Raw genomic sequence first — 27,443 nt, forward strand, 5'->3', positions numbered from 1 at the left:
GGGGGTCGCCCCGGGGGTCGCCCGCCTTGCCCCTCGCCCCCCGGCCGTCCCCCCAGACATGCCCCGCCGTGGCGGCCCGGCTCGCCGAGGATCATGACTGCGGCAGCGAACTGGGTGGCGAACGGGGCCAGCCTGGAAGACTGTCACTCCAACCTCTTCTCGCTGGTGAGTGAGTGAGTGAGCGGGCGGGCGGTGGGCGGGTGGGCGCCCGGAGGTGGCTCCGCGCCGGGTTTGCCGGTCGGGAGCAGCTGCCGGGGGTTTATAGGCAGGGCCCGGGGCTGCTCCTGCACTGGCCCCTCCCCCGGCCCGGTCCCCGTGTTTATTTTGCTCCTTAGCGTGGTTTGCTGCGGGTCTGTGTATCGCGCTCGCAGCTGGAGAGCGGGGAGGGGACGGCTCTGTGTCCCCTGCACGACCATCTTCCCTGGGTAAACAGGCTCCTCTCCCCGCCTCCCTTGGCACTCCGTGCCCTGTGCGCTTTGTGCCACCGAACCGGGGGGTTTTCTCTCCTCTCACAATGACAAACGCCATTTCAGCAGCAGCGAACGCTCATGTAGTGTGATCGACTGTCGGACTTAGCTCTGGGCTCCTGTGACGGCGTGTCAGCTGCTGTTACAGCCTGCTCTCCTCTTTGCACACATCGTGCTCGGGGGCAAGAGGTTAAAAAAAAAACCACAAACCTTTTAATTTTTTCTTCTCTGAAGAACAACAGCGTCTGACAGTAGTGTGCCGGATTGTTTGCGTAGATGCTGTCTGCCCATCTCACTGGGAACTTCCGACGTGGATTGCGTGGTTTAATGTTGCAGAAATCATGGTATCAGTTTTGGCTGGCTATAGATCGGCAATTTAAATTTAAAATACGAAAACAATTTGTGTGTAACGGCAAAGTCATTTGGAAATACTTTGCTTTATTTTACCTGGCACGCACAGGAACATTATCCCTTCTGGCTGGGCAACAGCTGAGTGATCGAGAGGGCTGCTGGATCGTCGGGAGCCTTCCAGTGCTACAGGGATAATGTCGGAGGGGAGGAGGGACTTGTTCCGTGCGTGGTGTGGTGGAGTTAAAACCTTGTGATGCAACTTTGGGGGTAGCATGTGTGAAAGGGTTGTGGTGGGTGCCCCCTCCCCGCAGCAGAGCTCTGCCAGAATTGGAGGTGGGTGCATATGTTCTTCTTCTGATAGAACGGAAGAGATTGTTTTTAGCTCCCTTATGAAAATAAGGAGAGAGGAGAAAAAAGGAAATTACTTAGAAATGCAAATGTTTAAGCTCTTTGTTTTATGCTTTTTAACGTTATTGTAGTGTATTTGTTATTTTGTCTCAGAGGGTTGCTTTTGTTTTTTTTTTTTAAATCTACATGCGTTTGGTGTATATTACGCTCATACCTTTTAAGAATCTGGAACAAGAGCTGTAGTCTTCCACTGCTAGAAAACTGCCCCAAGAGCTTGTTCTGTGAGAATGATACATTTCTTACTTTGGCTTTTTATCGAACTGTTACGTTATGTAAGTTTGTATCGGTGCTTCTGTTTGAAGGCATGTAGTAATATTTATAAATATGTAGCAGTGCTCTGTGTGTCGAGATGCGGGAAGGGTGATTTGGGGATTGTTATGGTGATTTTGACTACGCTGCTCTTAGGCGGGGAGGAAAATAAATCGGGCAGCATGAAGGGAACAATCGTATCTGATTGTAGAAGGGAGGCAGTGCAGGGTTTGCTCCTCACAGAGTTGTGAAGTCCCCGTTCATTAATGCAGGCTGGAGTGTGTGTTTGGAGAGGCGGAACTTCTCCTGCAGTTGCAATCTGCAAATCTGTCACTGGTAAAAATAATTGTTGGCATGCAATTAGCATAAATTATAAAGTGAAGCTATTTTATAGTTATTGTGGTTTGGTTGCTTTTTTTCTCCCACCTGACTAGGCTAGGGAAATGTTCAATTTTAAATGGGTGTGTAATATCACTGAAATAAGTTAAACGAAATTCTTTTGCAAGTGGCTTTAATAATAATGAGTTTAATGTGCAACCCTTTAATCTCCCATGTAATTTTGTGGGAGGTATCTGTGCCTTAATGTGGTGCTGTGTATGAAACTCCGTTTTTTTTGTACTCTGGCTGTACAAAAAAAAAAAAAAAGGACTCAAGTAGTAGTATTTTTAAAGTACAGCCTATGTGAAAACTATTAGGAAGATTTATTTTATATTGTGTTAGGGTTTTTTGGGATTTATGTAGCAGAGAAAAATATTGAAAATGGAAACACTGAAAATATGTGGCCAGCACCACTGACCCTTTAACCTCAGATTGTCACATTCATTTCAAAATTTATGAAGTGTTAAAGCTACAGTAGTCTGGATTAGTAGTTAGAGAAACTTTTGCTAATCATTTACTTTTTCAGTGTAACAGAACAAAATCTAAACCAGTAGCTGGTGGGAATCCATTCATTCTTTAACAGCGAGGTAGATTACAAATATTTTGAAAATTGATTCTGCTATTAGAAGTTGGGGGTTTTTCAACTGCAGGTTCTGTTTTGTGTGTGAATCACAAAGAAATGTTCGTGACTGGAGAATTACAGTTCTGAAATAATTATAGTCTACCGTGATACTGTTTGTTCATGGTTTAATAATATTTCTTGCCAGAGACATTTGTTTTGTGGAAGCAGGGATGCTGTCTCCCTGCCCTGGAGAAGCCGGAGCTCTGTGTCAGCTCTGTCTGGTTGCTGTGGTGGATTTGGGTTGGTTTAACAATTCATGATTTCTATTTTTCTGTCAGCTGTAGACACACTCGAGAGGTTAGGAGCCTTTGCTGCTTGTGAATCTTCTGATGGGAAGTGATTTCTTAAAGCTTTATAGTAACTGATTCTCTTTTATTGGTAATGTCCAGACGCTGTGGAGGCACTCAGTGGCGTGGGCTCAGAATGTGTCGCCTGAGGGGAGGGCACGGTCTGAAGTGAAGGTTTTAAAGTTCCCTTTGACTGTGCAGGTGCTGGGGGTGGTGCTGGACTGGCAGAGCTGGGTTCCATGGAATGTCCCTCTGGATTGCAGTGCTTGGCAGCACCGGGTGTGCGTGGTGTTCCAGCAGCGCAGGGATCCAGCTCTGGAAAATGGGTTAGTGCTGGTGTGCTGTGGCAGGCAAAACCCCAGCCAGCCTGCACAGACATCCCCAGTCCTGCTCTAAGTGTGGAGCCTTTCCCAGTAAGGTGATGGAAGGGCTGCTTTGCATCTTTGTTGTCAGAGTACTCCTCAAACAATAACCTGTTTAATCTGCTAAGTATAATAGTCTTGCTCATTAAAAATACACTTTCTGCCTGAATTTGCTGTTCCTAGCACAGAAGTAGGAAAAATTATATTTACCCTCACTCTGTTTTTGCTGTAGTCAAAATGTCTGCTGGTGCTTCTGAAAAGAATGTCTGTTTTGATAAACAGTATTTAATAAGCCATTGTATGGGCCTGTTTATTTAAATACTAATTAAGAGCTGTCTAATAACTATTTAGAGACAAAATGTTCTGAGGTAATATGCTTTGTATTAAAACTTCAGCCTCAGCTGGCAAGCAGTCTTCCTGTGAATAATCCTTAATCATAAAAGTAGTCTTACTGAAATTAATTTGACTTTTCCTGTGAGTAAGTGTTACTCGTATGACAGCAAGGGCTTTCATGAAGATGTTTCGTCAACTATCCAGGCTTTGCTGTCATGGTGGATCCAAAGGCACAAGTCAGTCTTGGGAAATTGGGGTGAAGTTGCATAACATTGGATATACTGGAGCTGGAAAGAGTACAGCCAAGGGTGTTAGGAATGACCTGAAATTCGGTGGAGCTTTCATGGGGTGGAAAGATTTGGTACTGTAGGAATGTTCATGCTGGAAAAGACATGATTGTGTTCTGGGGAAGTGAGACCAGGTTATAGAAGCTGCTATGGAAGATGTCCCATGTTCTTGTAGAAGTGCATTCCTACAGAAACCTGCTGCCAGAAGGGTCCAGGCAGTGGGAATTGTGTTTGCCCTTGTTTAAAAGGCAAAGTTGAAAACAGTGAAGGCTGTTGTTACTGTTAATTTTTGCAGTTCACATCCAGGAACTGAAGTTGTCCCCTTTGATCAGTGAGTTTTGTTGGTGTTTCCAGAATAAAATAAAAGGAGTTAAAGCAACCTGAGGTGGTGTTTGGCTTATTCTCCTAAAGGTTCTTCATGGCATCAGAAAGTGAAGGTTGCAGAGGCTGCTGTGAGCTATTCCTTGGTGTTGCATAATTGTCATTAAAGGACTTCATAGTAAATGTTGGTTGCTCAATGCCTTCAGTAGTAGTGAATTAACCAGTAGTCCTTGCTTGTTGTGTTTTCATAAATGCAGTGCTCCGAGCAGTGGGCTGGGATTTTGGCATGCTCAATGTTCAGCACTGCACAGTGTTTATCTTGCTTGTTTGGAATTTTATGTAGGTGTGAATTTACATGCATAAATAATTAAGAAATGGAATTAACCTCTCAAGTTGTGCAAAAGTATTTGATTCTCTAGTTATCTTTATCCTGAGTTTTATTAGGTAACAAGACAGAAGTAGAGAGATGACATTAGAAAGCTTGTTCACTTCTTGCTAATAAAAGATTATTTCAGGTTTTAAATCACTTCAGTGGTAGGTTTTTATTATGTCCTGTCAGAGTATTTGACAGTTTAATGGGATGTGCCAGGAAGAAGGTTTGAAGAGAACAGACCCAGATTTGCAGAGACTGGGACAGTGACATTCAGTCAGTACCAGGAGGGGTATTGAGGGATCTGTTGGATAGCCAACCTTTTGGGAATATTCCCAAAGAAAACGGGGGGTGCAGGAGTGACATTTGCAGCTCAGACTAAGTGTGCCCCAAGCTAATCAAGAAGAAATATTTGAGTGAGGTTTCCTTGAAATCCTGAGTATCTTGTGAATGCACACATGCCCTGGGGCTGGAAATCCTTCCCCAGAGACTGTCCTGATTCTGGTGGTACTGTGAGTCCGGCTGTGTGACTGCTGTTGGGAACATCAGCACAAAAAACTAATACCCAAGTATCAGGGTAAAGTATTAAAAAATATCCTAGGTAACCACCTTAGGAACAGGAATTTTAATTTATTGTAACACTATCTGGAAATAGATTTTTCTATTTTTCTACATTTTTAATACAGAATTGACATCATAACCCCAGTTCTAATACACCCTCCCCACCCTGACTCATTTGATCTTGAATTTTTTTTGCCTTCTTCTGAGAGTGCTTCCTCATATGAAAGAATAAAGAAAGATCTACAGATATAACTTTTTAATCCTTTCTTCTATTATTTTCCTTCTGGACAATGCAGTTCTTTTGAAGAAAATCTAAAGAAACCAAAGGTTTTGATCTTCAGTGGAAAAAAATAAGTGTGGTTCATATGAGATATATTTGCTGAGTGTGTTAACTTGAGTAACTTTGGTCATTAGATGAAGAAGGAATCTTTATGGATTTTGTTTTAATTTTTTAATCTCTCTAGTTCTCAGAAGCATTACATGAAAGGATGTGTGTGTATGCAGATGCACTGCTTTAAATACCAAACTCCATCAGTGGTAGGGGGCTGTTGCACTTTGTGGTGGGGTGAACACCTGAGCTGGTTTGAAGCTTCCTGTTCACTGAGTGAGAATGCACCTGCTGTCTCCATTTTCCTTGATCTCTCTATGGAATTAAACCCACCTCCCCACCTGCCCCCGTCCACTTTGGCATCGTAGTTGTGGCAGCACATTTTACCAGGGTTTGGGTTTTGCTCTGATCAGAGCAGGGTTGTGCCTACAAATATTTTCTTGCATCCTGTGGCTGGAATGGTTGGCACATTGCTGCATTCCTTCATTGTCTCTCTGCTGTTACACCTGCTCCCTCTGCCTTTTATTTTTCCTTGAGTGCTGGTTCCAGTGTATGCCAGGATCACCTCATTATAAATTTATGTCCTTTGGTTTTTTCTAGTTGTTCCATGATAGCTGTGGAAGGTGACAATTGATGTCCACAGACCTGCAAAACCCCTTTTCCTGAGCTTGTGTGGGATCCTCTGGACAACCCAGTAACACTGGATAGGTGGCTGGGCTGTTCCCACTGTTGTTAAGGCTGACAAGTGTAGTTTATACCAAACTTTGGAGTCTGTGTGTGTTCATTTACTGTTCTGTGGGTGAGTCGTGTACTTCGTTGTGTAGAGTCTGTCACGGTGGCATTTGCATCTTGTTGGTGCCATAGTAACACAAATAATAAGCAAAAATACTGCTCTGACTGAAAACATGCTTGTTTTAGTATTAACTTGCCAGTTTTAAAAGTGCACAAGTGTTTCCAACAGAAGATCCCAACCCAAATCCAGAAGATTTGCTTATAAGGAGTGTGTGTTTACATGGGGGCATCTTTGTTCCTCAGACCAGGCTGTTCCACTGCTTTCATTTTGAGCTCCGAGTATTGCTTTAAAAATAGATCCTCTTTTCTTGAGTTCCCTGACTTCAACTGGTAGTTTTAAAGAGAAACCAGCTAATAAAAGTATTCTGCTCTGCAGACCTCAAAATATGGCTAAAGGCTGGTGTTGGGCTCCCTGTGCACACGGTAGTGGAGTGGGCACACAGGGCAAGGATAAAGGGGACTGGCAGTGACAGCTTGTGGTGTTCCCTCCTGTGGCCCAGCTCGTTACAGAGCTGTGCATTGGTGTGATCCCAGCACTGCAGAATGATAATGAGAGCTGAGCAGAACCTGCTCTGATACCAGGGAAGAAGTTTAGCTTTTCACATTGGGAGGGTTCTCAGCATTTCCTCATGTAGTAAGGAGCTGCCTTACTCAAAAGTGTAAAAGATTTAATCAGTCTTTCCTTTGTGATGTGAATTTTCATTAATTTTGATGAATTCTGACTCTCACTTTCTACTTCAATCTGTAAAAATATGTTATTTCTCATTGAGTCATGTGTGGCTTAATCGATGAGCAGAATTGCAGTAGCACATGTGGACGTGTGGCTGGAGCTTTTAGTGGCATCCTTGCTTTTGTTTCTTTGAGATGGGGAATTTTATTGTGTGGTGCTGTTGTATAAAGTGCCCTGAGGCAATACTTACATTTATGTGACTAACACAGATGAGCTCAAACATACACAATGACCTTGTCCCTATATTAAGGAATGTAATTAATCAGCTTATGAAAATAAAGAAAAATGGCCAGCTTTCTATTACAAAAGTAATAAGATGTGGCACTTGTATTTCTGTATCATTCTTGTGAGTCACTTACCTTAGCTTTCTTTAATCAGCCAGTGTTGCAGCTTAGTGTATCCTTGTTTATGAGAATTAAAATTACAGAGGAAAAAAATTGGGTTCTCCCCCCCTCCTTTACATTTTCATTCCTCCCCCTTCACTCTTCCATGCCTTGGTGGCTCCAGATAGGTTCATAAATTCATATTTAAGCCCGGAGTGTGGATCTGACCTAGTGAAAATCTTTTCCCCCTTCTCTCTCCCAAGGCAGCTCTGTTCCCCTCGTTCCTCTCTCCCCACCACGTTTTGGCAGTGGCATGGATTGAACGGAGATCAAAGTGGCTTTGTAACCACAATCCGTGTCTTAGAGAAGGAAATTTAAAGCTTGTTCAGTAAAACTTTATTTCATTCATCTTTTAGCTTTAAAAGAGCTATGCTGTGGTCAGGGCCTTGTGGTTGCCTGTTCTTATGACTCCATATTTGCCCATAAAATACAATATTTTGTGAGAGCAGAGGATTGAAAGCAAAATTTAAAGGAAAACTCTGCTTTACCTATTGATCAAGCATTGGCAAACTTCCAGTTTTTGATAACAATGCATTCATAGCTGACAGCTATGAGATGTACATTTCAAAATGTGTTGGTTTTTTACATTATAGACTCCTTACTTTTTACTTATAGGAGTCTCTGATTTACTAAGAAGTTTTCAAACCTAGCTTAATATATCTGCAGTCTCTTAGTGTTGGACTTTTATGAGTCTCACTTCATGTATGTCTACAAGGTTACTGGATTTGTAGGTGGCTCTGGTGATACAGAAAATTAATTCCAGGAATATTTTGTAGTGGCCATGTCAAGTATTTTTATAAAAAAGTAATTTCTTTACTGAGAGAAAAGGTGAATTGGTTAAATTACTTTATTCTGAAAAAGCTGTTTTCAGTTTTAGCCCAGTGTTTCTAGTTATTTAATTTTCTGTGTGTATTTTAATAAAATTTTGACTGGAACTCTCTGTGAATTTCCATAATTCCCTCCTGGCAGGAGGTGCTGGATTCTTGTTTTTGCAGGAATGACAGTGAGAGAGCTGGCAAAGTGAATCTACATGACCAGTCATGTAGTGGCTTTATTTACTACTTTCCATATTACAGAAGATTCATAGCCAGGATTCTCCAGGTGGTGGGTGTTGAAGGGCTGAGGGATTTTGGCTGCTGCTGACGGGCTGGGCATCGCTGGGTGTCAGTGATGAGGACAGGGATGAAGAACCAGGGCTGGGGCATGGGGTCCTGTGCTGTTCCTGCCTCTGTCCCAGAGCGGGAGCCTGGGTTGGGCTCCTTTGGGAAGGGAGAAAGGTGTGCAGGGCGGGGATGGACATGGGTTAAAACCGAGCTTTGCTGGGCAGGGCAGGGATGGATGTGGGTTAAAACCGAGCTTTGCTGGGCAGGGCAGGGTTGGACACGGGTTAAAACTGAGCTTTGCTGGGCAGGGCAGGGGTGGATGTGGGTTAAAACTGAGCTTTGCTGGGCAGGGCAGGGGTGGACACAGCTGTAAACCCGTGGGAGCTGCTGTGCTGCTCAGATGTGGGGCACGGGAATGTTTTGAGTCCTCGGTGCAGCTTTTTGTGTAATGGAAGAAAGGGAACCACATTCTTTAACTCACTGTGCCAAAGTTTACTCTGCTCGGGTTGTAACTTCCTCCAGCCCACCCTCCCCCCTGCTTTTTTCTGCCCATATGTCAGATTACTTGGTTTGGGAAACAGCTGATAGTCCATTGTATGACTCTGATGTTTGACGTTTCCTTCCTCTTTCAGTTAAAAAAAAATCTAGAAAAGAAAGTTAAATTTGGAAAGAATTAGAGAAGATTCTTTTGTTTTCTTGCTGATTTGATTTTGTAAATTTTTTGCATGTGTTGGATTGCTTTTCTGTAGTCCAGCTTTTTTTTTTTTTTTTAAAAGGGGACTTTTAAATTTGGAAAATAGGCAGTCAGTTGTGACTCTTTCTGAAGAAAGAAGGCAAACCTCATCATTCACCCTGTCTGAAAACAAGGGAGGAATACTCTGACTGCTGGCAAGTTACATCTTTATTTCCTTTTTTCTGGTGTGCTATTGAAGTTTGCAGTGGTAGTTTCCATTTTATTATCTGTTCTCAACCATCTACTCAGAAGTTAAAATATAATTGATTCCCTTTTGTGAAGAAACTGTCTGAAGTGATGGAGAACTCAGAGATATCTTTCTGTAGAATAGTGTCTGTGACTTGAGCTGTGGGCTGGGTCACTACCTTAACCCAGGGTTTGGTAATATGAAAAGAATTTCTTCAATTCCGTCTGTCTTTTGTCTTGGAGATGGCATTTTGCTTCCAGGCATTGTGTGATTCCACACAGCCTACAGGGGTAAATGCTCAGCTTTGCCCTACGTAAACTTCATTCCACGTAGAATTATGAAGGTTGGAAAAGAGCTCCAAGTTCAAGTCCTCTTCTTCCCCTTTTCTCAGTAATAACACCCAAACCAAAGCAAAACCCAGTCATGTCTTGCTACTTTTGGTGCCATGAATAAATGTTTGGACATGGGTAGGGTTTGTGCAGAACCCCAGATTCCTGCCTATTCAATTTTGTTGTGCAGATTTGCTTTCCTGCTTCCCTTTCTCACTCCTGGTGATGGGATTCTGGCACAGCAGCTTCCCATTTTTTGTGGCTGTGTTGGTGCAAGAGCCAGCAGGACACGTGTGTGGAAGTGCCTGGGTGAGACTCACTGCCACGCTGACCTGGGACAGGGCTGCTGCCATCTTTGTTTCCTTATGTTTATGTCTTGAATATTTTAGGCTTGAAAATATCTTTTCAAGTGATGGCTGAGTCTCAGCCCTTTGGCTTCCAGCCATGCTTATCCCGTTATCCTTTCCCGTCTCTGGACTGGGTTACAGCCTTGACAGTGGAGGGGAGCTGCTGAGCCAGGCACCAGCGTGGGACCATGTTCTGAGTTTGCTGGATTGGTTAAGGGCTGCAGATTTGCTAACCAAAGCCTTCACTGAAGGTGAAAGATGTTGATATAACTCAAAGGTCTTTTATAAAAAATTCTCTCTTTAATTCTTTATTGTTTTTAAATGATTTTCTAAGAATTTTTGCCATTAGTCCTGAATGACTATAACTGCTTTATAGGTGGACATTGGGCCCTGGCTGAGGGTGGCAGCTCTGAGGGTGACCATTGAGTGCTTTGTGTGCTGATGAGATGTCAGTGGTACCTCTTGGTGCCTGGCTAAATGAAGGGGCATGGAACAGCCTTGTGGAATCATAATTCCACCAAAATGTCCTGTCTTAGTGGTGGCCAGTGTTTGTTTGGCCTGCTGGATTTGCTGAAGTGGATGTAGCTGCACTTCCCTTGAATTATCTCCCAAGCTCTCTGTGTATTTGGTTGAGAGGTTTCTTGAACCAGGCAGATGTTTTATAGACAAATTTAAAACTAGGACATAAGTTTTTATCCTGATACAAAAATTTCAGCCACCTAATTTTGGTTTGTGTCTGTGTTCTGCTAAATTAGTTTGATATCTGGAAGAAAACCAGCAGCTGTTCTCTAGAGAACCTCTGTTTCCCTCTTGTAAACCAACCTGACTTATTCCTGGGATTATTTTTTAACTGTATGTATTTTTAACTGTATGGAATATATATTTTTTGACCATTCCTGTAATTCTTCTGGTTCTGATGTTGTGAAACAAGAGCTGCAATTTGTGATGAAGGTGCAGATCTACAGATGAATTGTAATGGCCTCAATTTCTGTGTCAGCTTCTGTTTCTTTCATAAGAATGTCTCACATTTGGTTTTGTTTTGCCAACCTGTTTTTGCAGTGGACTGGAAGAAGATACTTCTCTTTCAGTGTGTCAGTGTGTGCTCATTTTCCTTTTGCTGTGCTTGATTGTAGTCATCTACTTTAGTATTTAACCTTGAAATTCAGTGTGGGTTTGGATCCATATCAGTAATTTGGGTGCTTTTACCAGATTGCTCTTTCTTTTATGCTTGCCACTCAAAAAGCCTTTGTTGGTGACTCCTGCATCTGCCAGAGCTGCTGAAATTTGAGCATTAGTATTGGAGTCCTTTTATATTTTCCACTGGGAAAGATGGTACTTGGTTGCCACCTCAAATTCTTTTTGAGATGGGTCTGATTTTTGTTTCTTTGAAAGAAGCAATTAGTCTTTCTGGCTGCGTCCTCTCCTGCATGGGCAAAGTCGCCCTCACGCTGGGGAGAAAGAGGAAAAAATACCTAATTTCTGTCAATGCTGTTTACTTTTTAGGCACAAGAGCTCATGCTGTTAGTTTGTGGCTTTTGTGAAATCTATTATTGTAGAAATGCCTTGGTTTGCTGGTCCTAGATACTGTGATATGGGATCTCAGATGTCTCCAGGTACAGAAGTCCATCAGGGAGATATCTGATAATAGGATTTTGGTTACAGCTAAATCCTTCTCTGAGACTTGCAAAGGTAAAAGATGACACACAAATGCCCTGACACTGTTGCTTGTCACAAACAGCTCTGGAGTAGGAGCATTTAGATAATCTGTTCCAGGGGGCATGAGGGAAGGAGGCATCATGGATTGCAGGGATTTATCCAGCAAAAAGCTGTTCCAGGGACATGTGCTGCATGCAGTGGCATGCTCACTTTCATGTTGGTTTTAAGAGCCAAGGAATAACAACAAAAAAAAGGTAATTTTTTCATCCTTCATTTTTAAAAGCTTGTTAGTGGCTGCCCTTTATCCCTTTTTTTCCAGCCACTTGACTGTGTGCTTATGCAGGGAGAGGATTAAAGTCAAACATGTCATTCTGCTGCTGCTCAGTTGCATACTAAGAGGGCTGAGGCTGAGTGCTGGGCTCTGAAGCACAAACTATGACATGGTGTTTTTTCTGCTATGGGACACCCATTTCAGAATTAGCTATTTTTTGTTGTGCTATTTTTTGTCTATTCTTCATTTCAGAGTAAGTTTGGAGGACTTTGTGCAGTTATGGCAGTACTTGGCCTCACAGAAATGTCCTTTTGAAGCTCATTCAGTGCATGCAAGGCCTCTGCACTGCCATGTGATCCCTCCCTCTCACAGGGGCAGAAGGGATAAGCCCTGAGGGAAGGGAACACAAACCATTCCTTGCTTTTTTAAAATGGAAAGCATGAAGAGGAGAATGTTAATATGTAGTTCAGGGAACGATCTGATTTCAGGAGACTGCAGGGCTGCCATGGTCAGTCTGCTGTGGGTTTTCAAACCCCAGAGATCTTCAGACCCAGCAGAAAAGATGGGGAATGTCTGTGGACAGGTGCTGGCACTGCTCAGTGTGCTGTGGGAATCAAAGCCTCTTTCAGGGTGTACAAACAGTCTGTAAAGCTGTGAAGAAAATGAATTTTTAGTTAAGCAATCTCCTCTATTCCTTCAATTCACTTGACAGGGACTTAGGCAGATGTTTCTTAATACTTTATTTCACTGCAAGAGGGGATGGTGTTTGCCTCCCCCACAAGCAACACTTTGTTACAGAGTAATTTTCAGTCCTCCTGTCCTCGTCCTTTTGTCCTTCCTTCCTAGTGAAGTGTATCAACATGACATAACTTTTATCTGGTATTTAAATGGCTGGAATGGAGTGTGCAATGATATTTCGTTGCTGTGCGAGGATGATGTAGTGAAATGAGACACTGTAACCAAAACAGATGGTGCTAATCTTGAGTCTGTCTGCAAGATCTTACAGCATTTAATTAAAATGGTGGTGTAATTCCCATGACACCTTTAACTACAGTTTAAATTCTTGGACTATGAACTAAGAGCTTTCTTATGCAGATTTTCACTCATGTGAGTAGTCCTTAGTATGAGTCTCTGGTGGCTTCAGAATAGCTACTCACTTGAATGAAGCTCTCAAGATGAGACACTAATAAAACTGGCAAACATATATATGGCATTTACATGTTTTATGTTCCAATTTGAAGCATAAATTGTAGACTAAAGATATTTAGCAACTACTTTCCTCTGTCGAAGGAAACAAAATTCTAGATTAGAGGAATTGTTTAGACTGAGCCTAACTTCAGAGGCTGGTAAATACAATGTTTTAAGGTACTCTTGGCAGTTTAACATGTTCCCCTCGGTTGGAGGGGCATTTGTTGAAAGCTTTTATATTTCCTTTGTTTAACTGCAATGTGTTCGTAGAAGTGATGAGGTGTGGTTTGGTTTTTACATTGCTTGCATTGGCTTTTAAAGATCATTAAAGAAAGTTATGTTTGAAGCACTGGGCAGACCTGAATTTGTCTGAGTGGCACCTTTTAGGCAAGCAACTGGGAAGTATTTTTATACTTGATTTTTGTTTTGTTTCAAATTGGAGAAGTGTGAAAAATAAAAAGATCTGAAATCTGCCATGTTGAAAGTCTTTGAGAAAGCAGGGTTGAAGCTGAGGGCCTGTGTGATTGATATCTGGTTCTTTTATTCATCATATGATCTTACCTCCTTTCCAATGTATCCTTCCTATTTTGAAAATACCAGATGATTTTCTACACTCTGCAGCCTGACTCTGTCTTAGCTTTTTTTACTTTTCTGTATGATTTGAAACAGAGAAAATAACACATTTATATACTTTCAGTAATTGTTTTTGATGTAGCAAAGCACAAAGTGGTTCAAAAATAGCTCTGTTTTACACTTGATGTGGCCAAATACAAGAATTTGTCCAACTTTTGATACTGTCCCTCTTTCTCCTTCTGTTGTGTCTATATTATTGTATAATCTCTCCAAGGGAGCTCTGTGTATTAAAATGGGTGGAATTACTCAAGTGATCTGGAGAAGTTAATTTAGAGTTGGCCTGTCCATTTCCCATAAAACAGAGGCCAAAAAGCATTTGGTGGAGATGGGAAATAAAAGAGGAGGTGGAAGATGGGTTTGTTTGTGTTCCATCTGCAAGGGCTGCAGAAGAGGAAAGCAGTCACAGTGGCTACCCAGCACTAATTATATCTTCAGGGTTGCTGGGAGCATGCCAGCACCAAGTTGTGCACTGTGAAATGTTACTGGGGAATTGTGATTTTTAGCAGCCTAAACTCTGCCAATCTGAGTGGAGCACGATGAGATCAGCAGAAGAACCTACCAGCCTGCCTATTATTGTGATTTAAGCCTGAAGGGGGAAAAGAATGAGAGCTTAGGTTTTCTGTCTCCTAGGAATTCACAGTCGTGGATGGTGTCCTGGATCCCTGAGCTGTGGCAGGTACATGTGGAGGTGTCTGTATTTAGGGCAGCAGGGTGTGAAGGAAAGTGCTAATTTGCTTTCTGTGTCTCTCTGCTTGTCTGTGTGTGCAGGGGGGATCAGAGGTTTGAGCACTCAGCTCATCTCTTTTGAGGCTGTTTCACTCTGCAGGGTGTGATGATGGTCACTGAAACCTGAGTTTGTGTTCCTTTCCAAGGGACTTTGTGTGATCACTCTAAGGCTATGCATCTGAATAAAGACTTTGGCAATGCACTGTTTTCATTAATGCCTATTTTGGGGGGATATTTTGAGTGGTTTTGGATGCCTGTGTGGAATTTGAACACACTCTTCTACCCTGACAGCTGCTTTTGAAAACATCAGAAACAGATCTTCTTGTGTCTTGGGAATTACTCTGTAAGAAGTTGGATGTTAGTGAAGGGTTTGGGTATTACTGTTAGAGATCCAATTTCTGTTTCTTTACACACTTGGCCCAGTGCATTTAGAACTGGCGTCTCACAAATATTCTGTGTCCAAGTGCAGTTGCTGAACTTAGAAAAAAACTCCATTTCAAAACAGCCCCACTAATCTGAGCAGTTAAACCCTTCACAGCACAGTCCTCCATAACACATGTTCCTTTATAAACCAAAGCAAAAATCTCATTTAATGCATGATTTGCTAACAGTGTTGGATAATAATAAGTATTTGTAAGTTCCTTGTTTTTTTTGGTGAGGCTTTGTAGTTTTAAAAACATTGTAGCAACTGCAATAAGCCAAAACTATGCATATGGGAAGAGATGCAAGAAACACAGTCAGTTACATCACCTGGCGAGAGTTCTGCTTTGTTCTGCATTCATCTCTAGCCAGTTGTGTGTTAAACAGCATGTTCACAGTTTTGGCCTCAGGTTGGCAATTTTGGTTTCTGTCTCAATGTTTCAGGCTGCTTTCAAACCAGCAGTTTTACTAATCAGAGCATCTCTGCCCTCCCTGACCTGCTTTGCTGTCCTCAGATTTCCCGGTACAAGCATCTCTGTGGCTGTTTAATGAATCAGGTGTGGGGACTGATCTGAGTAGAGGAAAAAGTCGTTTAATCCAACCCTTCTGGGTTTGAGTCAGCCCAGCTCAGTGTGAATGTCTGAGCAGCAGCTGAGTGCTGCAGGGAAGGCACCCAGGCCAAGCCTGGTGCTCTGGCACCAGTGCTTGCTTGTGTTGGTTGAGGTGTACAGGAACAGCAGTCTGGGTGTGCTGAAGGTTGTGTTTTATCTGATTGGAGTTGTCCCTGACAGGGGAGATCCCACTCTGCTCTCCCTCCTCTCCTGGGGCTGCTCAGTGATTCCCTGGCTGCAGCGTGCTAAGCCTGGAAATATTTGTGTTTCTCTTGCTTTCTCTTGTTTAAATTGGTGAAGTGATCCCATTCATGGAATGATTCCATGAGCAGTATATCCAGTGTCAGACTGGGACATGGAAATGTGTGGCTGGGGCTGAAGAGGAGGACAAGGCTGTGTTGGGTCAGCCTGTGCTCACTGCCAGTGAAGCACAAATGAAACCACATTTGGATCTTCAGAGCAGTTCTCAGAACCACAGCCCACTGCTTGTCTTGTCTGTGCAAACCCTGCTACAGATGGAAGCCTCTTCAAACCAGGGCTGTTGGTTTGTTTAAAGAAATTAATGTAAATAAATCCCCATGTGGATGCAGATCTTCTCCCTATAGTGTGTTAAATACTTTACACAGAACATCAGTAGAGGCGTAGTGTGTAAGTGTTTTGGGTGTAGTCTGCTCTTGTGTATTCCTTCTGGATTCAAATTTCTACTTGAATTCAGTTTTAATTAACATGAGGACACAATCCAGAAGTTCTGAGGGATTAGTACTGATGCTTACCTATTAAAAATTTAAACAGAAACAGACATATCCCAATACATGTGCTGAACCACATCTCTGCAACTCAAACTGGGAAACGATGTGTGAGAGCTCATTTAATGCTGCTGCTGAGTCCAAAGCCCCAGGACTTCTCTCCCTTTTTTTGGGAGTCTCTGTGTGTGTGGGTGGGCACTGGTGTGATCCAGGTTAGTAGTTTATCATTCCTCACAGTCCACAGAATTACAGACTCCAGGAGTTAGCGCAGAATTAAATTGGGCACAGCTCTGCTGAGTTCGCTGTGCTTTCCTTGACTCTGTTTCGTCCCTCCTCTGGGGGGATGTTGGGGTGATACCTCTGAGCTGGCAGGAAGCCACAGGAGCCTCTTGCTCTTTGAAACAGCCGAGCTCTGGCTTTTGCTGTGTGGATCAAGCGAGTGCTGCTGTTGGGTAACGTCCTTTGTTCAGTTGGGTTTTTTGGTTTTGGTTTTCATCATCTTCCTGTTCTATGCTCTTTGTGACTTAGCATATGTTCTTAGCTGGTTATGGCACAAACATTTAACATCATTTTTTCACAGGTTGTCTATGCTGGCATTAATTCTTGGTGTTTTGTGGTCTGTAGTTACATTCATTGTCCTGCTCCAGAAACTCTGCCCATTCCTTTTCCAAGCTGTAGCTGGGGATGCATGTAGAACAGATGTATATGTTTTGGAGGAGTGCTTTCTTAGACTGTTATTTAGTGTATGAGGTGTTCCAGCACCTCATACACTAAATAACAGTCTAAGCTATGGAAAAAATAACTTCTTCCATTTTGCCTCTTCCTCCTGCATTCTCCTGCCTTTGTCATGCCATGAAGGTGGCGCATGGCTGTGTATCTCAGCCACTCTGGACTATCTTTTCCCATTTCCTTCTCCATAGCTCCCAACCCTGTGGATGGCTGATCAGCATTTCTGTCTGAGTGCAAGAGCTGAGTGCTGGCTGTAGGGAGCCTCCAGCTGGGACAATCCAGGACTGGTGTCCTGCTGGCAGGATATAGGATGCCAGTCCCTTCTGCCTTGTGGAGCTAAAGATGACTGGTGGTTTAGGGGCCTGCAAACAATAAACCAAATTTCCCAGTGTTCCACAGGTTTTTTCCAATTCTCAGTGCAGTATTGAGTGGCCATGTGCCTGGTGAGGCCTCTTCAGAGGTCAATTAAATGGGCAATCTGGACAATCAGTGTTTGGGGGAATAGTCCTTGAGGCAGAGTCCCAAGAGTTGTAGCCATGGGCCAGAGCCCTGCTGTGCCAGGCAGTATGCAGTAATGAGGTGAAACTGTTTTAGAGAATGTCTTTACAAAATCCAATAAATACTTGTGGTTTTTGCTCTGTTGTTGGTATGATGAGCATCACCTTCAGCTCCTCAGCAGTTCACCAGTCAGCTCTTGAACCAGGCAGGCTCCTTTCATCTACTGTGGTGGACAGAAGTAATTTTTAGAGTCTAAACTTGTAAATGGACTAAGTTTGTGGACTTGAAAAAGGAAATCTTTTTGTATATGGTGGGGAATTTTGGTTTTGGAGAAGAAGTTGAATGTCATTACACAGGTGATGACAATGGGAGGAATACATGATCCACAAGTCTTTTGTTTTCTTTAGGAGTAAAAATTCATTCCTGCAGTCAGTGTTTCCAGTGCTGGGTCTTTCCCTTGTCCCTGGCAATGCCCTCTTGTCAGATGTGTAGCTGCTGCCCTGGAGTGTTTGCACTCCTTGTGGCAGACCAGCTGGCTGTTCCTGCAGGAGCACTTGGGAGCTGAGCACCAGCTGCCTCTGGGCAGCCAAGGGAAGGTGTGAACACTGGAAATGGAGCAGTGGAGGGAATAGCAGGAGCAGGAATGTGGTAACAGGTAGAGAGCAGAGTACAAGCCCACTGTGAGCAGGGTATGCACACACCTGTTGTGTTTGATAACAGCCAGACTTTCCTGGGGGTATTGCCTGTCCCTTGCTGGAGAGTGGAGAGAAAGGGGAGGCTACAGCAGGGGTGGGGCAAACTGGGAGTGGAGGAAAATCTCAGAATCACAGAACACCCTGTGCTGGAAGTGACCCACCAGGATCATTGAATCCAACTCCTCGCCCTGCCCAGGACACCTCAACAATCCCACCCTGTGCATCCTTGAGATCATTCAAACACTCCTAGAGCTCTGGCAGCGTTGGGGCCATGCCCATTCCCTGGGGAAGCTGTTCAGCTCCCAAAGAAAACCTTTCCCAAATGTCTGGATAGCAAATATGTTCTTTTCCTTTTTCCTTGATGATTAACAAGAGAATTTTGTCTGGTTGAGAGGCAGCAAATGGCAACTTTCCATATTCTGCTTTTGTTCATTTGAACAAAATAAAAATAAAAACCCCATTTGCTAAACCTGTAATGGCACAATGTGAAACTGTTACAGCTTTTCCAGTAAGTCACTGTTTTTCTTAATTACTGTGGTACTTTGTGACTTTCAAGTGACTAACTTTTGGGCTGACACAAAGCTCATGTGGCCACCAAGCAGCCTGTAGGAAATGAGCCTTATTTCCTCTCCCTGTTTATTTTTTTTTTTCCTTTCTAACTTGTAAGATGACAATAAGGTTGAATGAAACTGTTGGAAATGAATAGAATAGAAATTAATAGAAGTGAGTCAGGTTGTGGTGAAAACCTAAAGGCAGGGGTAAGCCAGGTTTATTCAGTGCTGTTTCTAAATTCTTTTCCTTGAAGGGGAATAAAGGAAAATATATGAATAGGAGGATTTTTGAGCTTGAATTGAGGAATTAACCAATGAAAATAAAACAAACTATGACTATAACTAAATTATTAAGTGATCCAATGACTCTTTTCTTCTTTTTTTGTTTCCCATAGGCCGAACTGACGGGCATCAAATGGCGTAGGTACAACTTTGAAGGCCACGGGGACTGTGGGCCCATCATTTCAGCTCCAGCCCAGGATGATCCCATCCTGCTCAGCTTCATCCGCTGCCTGCAGGCCAACCTGCTGTGCGTGTGGCGCCGCGACGTCAAACCCGACTGCAAGGAGCTCTGGATATTCTGGTGGGGGGACGAGCCCAACCTGGTCGATGTCATCCACCGCGAGCTGCACAGTAAGCCACTCTTTGCTTCTCAATTGCATCAATTTTTTCCAGTGAAAAAGCAATTTTTTGTAATGCTTTAACTTGCTACCTGATGTGATTTTGTCATAATTCGTGTTTTAAGACCTACAGGAAAACAAAAAACCTGTAAGTTTGACTTTTTTTGCTGTGTGATAAAATACAAAGTGAAACTTGAACTCAGACCTGTAGTCAACATCATGACTTGGATTTTTGTGGAACCTCTGAAAGTAAATTCTAGTTCCTAGGAATGGTGTTAATAATAATAATACCCCAGCTCTGGCATAAGGTTGTAGCTGATGGAATAAATCACCTCTCCTGCAGAGTCAGGTGAACTCCATGGCACCCCAGGTAAATCTGTGAGGTCAGGACTTGCTCCTTGCTCGTGCTGCGGGATTTGAGCATGATCCAAGGCGAGTTGCAACAAGTGAGTGGAATAGGAGGCAGGAAGATGCAGGTAGGTCAGAGATGACAGTGATGAGTTGGTGATTATAGGCTTTGTGTAACTGGGATTGTCCTCAGAGTCACCAGCATGTGGAGCCTTAACATGATCAAGTTACTTCTACTGTGTCTGTTGTGATCCTGTTTGGGTTTGACTATATGCAGTGTGAACTATTTTCTTTTTGGTGGTGTATTGTTGCTATGACAAGTCTTAGTTTTTCTGAACTAAAAGGTGTTTTATTAGGCTGATGAATTTTACCTCTATTTTCACCTTGTGTCTTGCAAGAAAACAACTGAAGTTCACTAGTTCTGGAATAATAACAGTAGTTAAAAAAGCCCGAGACAATCATATGGATCAGGTTCTGGTTTCTTGCAGTAATTTTTTATCCTTGTGGCCTTTTGACCTTCTGGTGACTTGGTGATAAAATTTGTTTCAAGTACACAGTATATTTTGTTTATCAAGTGTGCTTGAGTTGTCCCTTATCTCCCACCTGTACCCTGCACTGTTTAGTCCTGGGTTATGGTATATTCATGTCTTTTAGTTCTGTTCAAAGCACCGTTCCAAACTTCCTGCTTTGATGGCTGCCAGATTGTTTATTTGGCACCAGAGCCTGTGAAATCACAGATATGGAGGCCTGGGTACCTTGGGGCGTGTTCCAAGCAGGTAGCCCTGTGATCATGTATAATTAAAGAGATGGCTCACAAGTGCTGTGCTGAGCCATTCCACTGACATTCATTTTTTATGAGGCACCTGTTTTGAATGAGGGAATGGGTAATATTTCTACTTACCCAACAAAGCTTTAATAATATATGCTTTTCTCTTAGTGAAATATAGTTTATTTAATATTTCAAATGCAGTAGATGGGACTTAAGTGTCTTTTTATTTGAGGAGAGTTGCAGGTGATGCTTCTGTTTCTGTTGTAAATTGATGGAGCTTGTTTATATCTGACATCTCGGTTACAACAATGTGATGCTGCTTCCAGTGGTGGTGGTATGGAAATCCACTTAAATGTCTGGACAGCTGAACCTTCTTCTGCTGGGTGCAGTATGGGGCAGAGTATAGCAAAGCAGCACTGTCACACATTGTTTTCCTGGTTCAAAATTATATGGAGTCACAGAATTATTTAGTTCAGAAAAGACTTCCAAGGTCATTGAGTCCAACCTGTGTCAGATCCCCCAGCCAGAGTACTGAGTGCCACATCCAGGTGTTCCTTGGACGCCTCCAGGGATGGGAACTCCACCACCTCCCTGGCAGCCCCAGCCAGTGTTTAACACCCCTTCATGCAGAAATTCCTTGGTGTCCAACCTGAGACTCCCCTGGCACACCTGAGGCCGTTCCCTCTCCTCCTGTGTCCTGGGAGCACAGCCCGACCCATTGGCTGTCCCCTCCTGTCAGGAATTGTGCAGAGCCATAAGGTCCCCCCTGAGCCTCCTTTTCTCCAGGCTGAGCCCCTTTCCCAGCTCCCTCAGCTGCTCCTAGGGCTCCAGCCCCTTCCCCAGCTCCATTCTCTTCCCTGGACATGCTCCAGCCCCTCAAGGTCCTTCCTGAGCTGAGGGGCTCAGAACTGGGGACAGCACTCGAGGTGTTCCTGCATCCAGGCTGGAGCCTTCAAATCAGTAACTTCTAAGTGGAATTCAATCTGAAACTCATTTGTTGTCATGTGTGTAAATCCTACAAGGATAGATTTCCTTGTTCTATATTAAAAGCACATTGAAACACTTGTAGTGACTTATCAGATATAGTTCAAAGTGATGTAAATTGTGTAGGTGTTGTACATTTTCTGCTGATAGAGCTGTTGGGTTCTGTTCAGTACATTTTAGAGTTCAAACACCAGTATTGACTAATATTGAGCCTCAAATTCTGCCAGAACAAGGCATTTATGTCCATTGATTCCTTGGGATAGGACAAAGGACACAGTTTGTGTTCACTGCTTCATGCAGCCAGAAGGCAAAAGGAACAAGTTTATTCTGCTTTTTGTTATAAACAGGCCACAATACTGAGCTATTTGATAGTTGAAATTAGCTTCCTGAAAATATAAAGGGCTTTTCCATGTGGGCATACAAACAGAAAATAGGAAAATTACTGAAGCAGAGTTTTCCTTGCCTGTCAGCTGGGCCAGGGTAACATGATGCCTTTTTCTGGTATAACGTGCTCAGGAAATGAGCTGCTTTGGCTTAAAATGCTGTTCCTGCAGGTTGGATTGTCACTGTGACTTAGAGTTCCATGGCCAGAACTTTGTTCTTGTGCTGTATTCACATCTTCAGGAGTACAAGTCCCAGGAATCTGATGCTGCAAATCCAAGAGGAAGACTAGAGTCTATCCAAAACATTGACATCTGAGATATAGGGGCTATAGGGAATAAAGCCTGTTAGTAAGGTCATGAATTCTTATCATGAATAAAGTTTTGGATTTCTCTTTTCCTGCCTATGACTTGTGCTTTGAAAGTGAAATATTTTAGTGATAATTAAATTTTAAAGAATTTAATTTTTAAATATTATGTTTTATTAATTCAAGTCTAAATTATAATTTTATTTTTTTTTTCTGGATAAGAGAGTCACTCCAATAGTGCTGTGTGATATTTACTGCTTTCAGTAAACAGAGGAAAAGTCCAAACTGAGGCTTTGTTTTCAGAAGCACTTCAAAAACTTTTGCTCATGAACTCTTTCTCTTCATAACACTGAAGATTTGGTAAACAACAAATCTGCCATTAGTAAAAGAATTTCAAATAGTCATAGGGAAAACAACTTAGTGTTGTAAACAGGAGGTATGAGGAGAGCTGTTTATGTAGTAGCTTTCCAAAACTGTGGATAATTAAATGCTGTCATGGGAGATTAAGTAAAAACAATTATTTGCAGAGCAGTTATAGATCAGTGGAGTGGTTGGATTAACCAAGCAGCTGGGAACTTCAGAGGTCTCTCTTGCACATTCTCCTACATTTCTTCTTCCTGCCAGCCTTGACTGTGGTGTTCTGGTTTTTATTGTGCTGGCATTTAAAACTGGATGAGAGGTTGAAGATCTTTATTCAGTCCTGGGTGGAAAAAGCTGATTGGGGTGGGGTCAGTGAGTCGGGAAAAACCGGAGTGGCTCTGTAAATCTGACAAAGTTGGGTGTGCTTAAGTTTGTTGAAGTCTGGTTTTCTGAAGGATAAATGGTATTTAATGATATTGCCTGGAGAGGTTTGGCAACTGTTCCAGGCACAGTACCTTTTCCTATAAATCCATTTTTTTGTGCATCCGACACAAGTGGAAGGAGAGGAGGGAGTGTCTGACTGTTGGCAGCGTTTTTGACAGAAACGTTGTGGATTTGCAAGTTGCAGAGCTCTCATTTGCATTTGGTGACCAAATACCATCTGGAGCATCATGGAGAATTTAGACTCAACTCTTGGGTTTTCTCTCTTCTCCCACCCCTGTCCTAGACCCTGTGGGTTCCACAGAGATTACAGGGAAGGGAGATCTGTTCCTCAGTTCCCATCTTTCCAAAAGCCAAGAGCACTTTGCCCTGACATTTTACACCACTCCAAGAGTTGGACTTGATGATCTTGTGGGTCTCTTTCAACTCAGAATATTCTGTAATTCTCTGAGAGTTTTGTCTATCAATTTATAATCTCTGTTCTGGATTTATGGATATATTCCACTTGGTCTGCTGCATTTGTGGTACAGAATATTGGCATTCTCAGGGATTATGATGTGTACCACTACTGAGAATACAGGTTGGTGATTGTAAGCACAGCACTGGAGGTGGACTCTGGAAGGCTGGCAGGAGACAGGAGCTTGAAAATGAATACATTCTGGGTGTTTGATAGTCCTTTAGGTAAAACTACATCTTTCTATCAGCTTAGTAGCTTGTGTGCCTGAACTCACTGATTCTGGTAGGTATTTTGGATTTCCATCTATATATTGCACATGATCCATTAATTTCTGGAGCTGCTTCCCCAGAAAAATTATGTTATTTCAATTTCTGCTGTGTAGAATATAAGAATTTGGATGGAAAAGCTTATGAAGAATAGATGATCTTGAATGAATTAGGCAGTTCTTTCCTGAAAGATTATTGTACAGGATCTTTGCAGCTTGGTAAGTTTAAAAACGTAGCTGAAATTTGAGCTATGACAGGAAAAACCTGGAGCTTCGGCTCATTCCTGTTTATGAATTCTTGGCATATCGGGCTGGCGCAGCCGTAATCCCCTGGTGCTGATAAAAGTGAGGAGGGAAAAATGCTGCCTGTAGGAAGAGCTGTGTGCAGGGCACCCACATTAACCCATGTGGTTGTGGCCCAAAAATAATTTCTCTTCTTGTTTCTCTATCTGAAATTTGCTGATTTTTACCTACAGGAAAGCAGAACATTGTCAGCTCTGTTTTTAAGGATCTTTCCTGAGGAGAACAACTTGCCCCAGAACTCAGTTTAGTTGTTTTTATTCCTTCTAGGAAGGGTTCTTGATGCTCTCTTATGAACTGCCAGACTTCAAAGTTTCATTTACCAGTCAAGTCTTCTAAATCAAGTCAATGTTTAACCTGTAAATGTTTAGTAGTTGGTGCTTGTCAGCATTTAGTAGGGATTAAAAGAACAACAATGGAAAACTTGGAAAAAATTATATTTTTTGTTTCCACTAGTGTAAAAGAGAATAAAGTAGTGAAAAATCTACTTTCCATTTTAATTTGGGCCTATGTAAGGTTCTTTCAGGGTACTGTCTTATTTCTGCAATTGTGAGAAAGTGGGAGCTCTGTCAGGAATTAGAGTATTTTCTAAGCTCTGTGTAGTGAGATACGTTAATTATTGAATGAGAAGATGTTCCTGTCTATTCAAACACATTTTAAGTGTGTGAAGCAATGCGTGAAATGAAGACTGAGCCCCCTTGCTGTGAAATGGGTGTTCAAATGAGAATGCTCCTCAGTTTTCATTCTACTGTGAGATTATGGCAGAGGGCAAGAAGGGAGGGAGTTGCTGGAATTGCATTACAGCTGACTTGGAGACTTCCTTGGATTTGCCCAAAGGTTGTTCCTGGGATCCCTGGGCTTTGGTGAAAGCATGGGATGTGTACTACAACAATTTTGTGCACTCTGAGTAACTCCATAAACCCCACAACTCTTGTCATGCCCAGTGGTACCAGGAAAGAGAGCAGCCAGGGCATGGAAAAGCAGTTCATGAACAAGGAATAAAGGATCTGAAATGTAAGGCTTTTGGAAGGCTTTCCATTTAAAAAGCAGCAATGAATATCAAGCAGCTGAGTACCACTTATTAATAATTTGAAGTGAAATCTGAAAATGGTTAATTGCCGGTTCTTGAGCGCAGAGTGGAATTAACAAGTAGGTTCCTGTGACAGAAGACTTTATTGGAATATTAAGTTACTGAAAAGTCTGTTTCTGGCTTGATTATTTTCAATAAGATAAGTAATTTGCATTTTCTTAATTGCCTAGCATAGATTATTCCCAAAGACATGAAAACAAAGTTCAACTTTTCCATTCTTTTGGCCAGAAGATGGGATTGAAAAGTGAATTCCTACTTTCTCAGCCCGCAGAATTGTTCTGTGACCCTTATATCTGACACTGGTAATTGGTGTCCAGTGATTGCCAGTTGAAGTTCAGCTTAGACAAAATAAACTTTTTCTTTTAAGCAGGCATATTAAATGAGGTTATTATGCCATCATTTGGGATTAAGGAATTGCTTCATGGGAAAATGCCAACTCCTTTTATACACATGAAGTTGACAAGAGCCTTATTGTGTCTGGGCGAGATGTCTTCATTTTGTTTTGCTTTCTTTTAAATAAATGTTCTTCCCACCACTTCTACTCCTTTTATTTGAAAGTTGGGTTTTGGGAGTCTTTAAAAAAAATTAAAACTGAGTGTCCTGTTTGGAATTCTGATTGCACTTACCTTTGCCTTAATTCCTCTTTCCTGCAGTGGTTTTGTCTCCACATGAACAGGGAATCTCAGTGTTCAGAGCAGGATCCAATGAGTACATGTGGCATTTGTGAATTCATTACCAATTCTAGTCAAGAAATGGACCTTACTGATCTGTGTGGGTCCATTCCAGCTCAGGATATTCCATGGATCATTCTCACATAGTGTGTTTTCCCTCTTCTTACAGCTGGCAATATATAAAGCTAAAAAGTCTGGTCTTCATTAAAAAGTCTGAAATCTACCAAAGGGCCATATGTAAAAAAGCCTAATGCTTTTTGCTGTTTTATTTTATTTGTATCACTCAAGAATTAATATCTTAATTCTGTTCATGGCTGGGAATTTGGAGGTTTTCCTGTTGATTGCAACAAATTACCTAATGAAAACAGTTTAGAGGAAAGGCACTGATGGAAGGCAAAGCCAAGAAATTCTCTACTGAATCCATGTGCTTCCTCATAATCTGCTTTCCAAATATAAGCTCGGTTTGACAGAAATATTTGAAATTTTGTGTAATTAACCTTTAGGTTTTATTTGCTACACAACAATTCTTGTTTTTCTGTGTTTTTGTGAAAAAAGGAGTTGGTAGTCCAGAGGCAATATTAACAGCTGCCTTCTGGATGGACATTTGGTGGTCCTTTGCAGAACTGTGTCAGCAAGGCCAGACTTAGAGCAAATCCAGGATATTTAAACTGGGATAGAACTGTGGGAGTGGAACTGCTAGGAAAGCACTGGAAATCCAAAGCAAGGTTCCAATACCTGGGAATCCCTTCCAATAAAGCAGAGTGAGGTGTTACTAATGAATCCAGGAGAACTATTGTGCAAAATGGGCTTGGCATTAACTGGACTGCTGAGAACAAATCCAAGTCCAGATTTTGAAGGTAAATAAAATTGATGTGTTACCACAGGCAATTTGGTGAACCACGTAATTAGGTTTTTTTCCATGAAAAATGAGACATTATGCTGCAGCTGCAGCAAAGCAGTATGTAAAGGATTTATATTCTAGTTATATGAAAATTAAACAATCATTAAAAGACTGTATTTTTAAAAGTGCTGCTCAGGGAGGGGGGAAATGAAAAAAAAAATCCAATCAGTAGAATTTATTTTTCAGCAATGTATTGGGCAATATCAGCCACAGTAGTTGATGTTTTTTTCCTTTAGGGAATCTCTTTTTCCAGTGAAATGAACTCACTTAACTGTGTGAAGTAAATCTAAGCTTGAAGTGAAACCTGCATTAATAGGGCTCATTACTAATGTTTGTATTTGGATGTATTGAGTAATTCTAAGAACACAGGGTAAGCTCTACTGGAAAATTCAGACTTTAAAAATAGATGAAATGCCACCTTCTGAAGAAAATTATTAAAAAATTGCATACAATTGTATTTCAGTAATGGCATTTTTAGAATAATTAATGAACTTTAAGTGACAATGATGGTGCTGGATTGCAAACAGAAAACACTGAAACACAGCTCTGCTGATGTTAACACATCATTCCTCTTAAGAGAGAGATGGTTTTCATTATATGAAAGTCACTTTCTTTATAATGAAGTTCCTGTTAAAGGTCATAAATCTTACTACAGAATTCTTGTACCCCAAGCCTGAGACTGGTTTCATTTTAAGTGGGCTTCATTATACACCTGCACTTACTTATCCTGGGATTTGACTGTAATCTGTAGGACAAGTACCTTGGATACCTGGCAGTGTGTCCATGTGGCAATTCCCAGATGTGATCCATGGCTCGGGTGTCAGTGATCAGCCAGGAAAATGGGGGGAGAGGCAGCTTTGGAAATGTGGAGTTTGTTCCTGATGTTCATTGAAATCT

The 27,443-nt window shown here is 42.1% G+C and overlaps 1 protein-coding gene across 1 annotated transcript; it reads left to right on the forward strand.

The window, feature by feature from the left end:
- Positions 1-6: 6 nt before the first annotated feature.
- LOC121339001 (mediator of RNA polymerase II transcription subunit 13-like) lies at positions 7-27,443 on the forward strand. The gene is made up of 3 exons (XM_041410419.1): positions 7-165; positions 19,048-19,285; positions 27,298-27,443. Exons 1-3 carry the CDS (start codon positions 94-96, stop codon positions 27,426-27,428), a joined length of 441 nt encoding a protein of 146 aa, XP_041266353.1. The 5' UTR covers positions 7-93; the 3' UTR covers positions 27,429-27,443.

This window comes from Onychostruthus taczanowskii, unplaced genomic scaffold (genome assembly GCF_017590055.1).
Source record: "Onychostruthus taczanowskii isolate IOZ18803 unplaced genomic scaffold, ASM1759005v1 scaffold32, whole genome shotgun sequence".
Lineage (NCBI taxonomy): Eukaryota > Metazoa > Chordata > Aves > Passeriformes > Passeridae > Onychostruthus > Onychostruthus taczanowskii.

Bases quoted from the DNA above. Each gene is read 5' to 3' on its own strand.
- LOC121339001 (XM_041410419.1), top strand. From the start codon at position 94: ATGACTGCGGCAGCGAACTGGGTGGCGAACGGGGCCAGCCTGGAAGAC. The intron at 166-19,047 runs GTGAGTGAGTGA...TGTTTCCCATAG, and splicing joins ACTCCAACCTCTTCTCGCTG to GCCGAACTGACGGGCATCAA. The intron at 19,286-27,297 runs GTAAGCCACTCT...TGTAATCTGTAG, and splicing joins CATCCACCGCGAGCTGCACA to GACAAGTACCTTGGATACCT.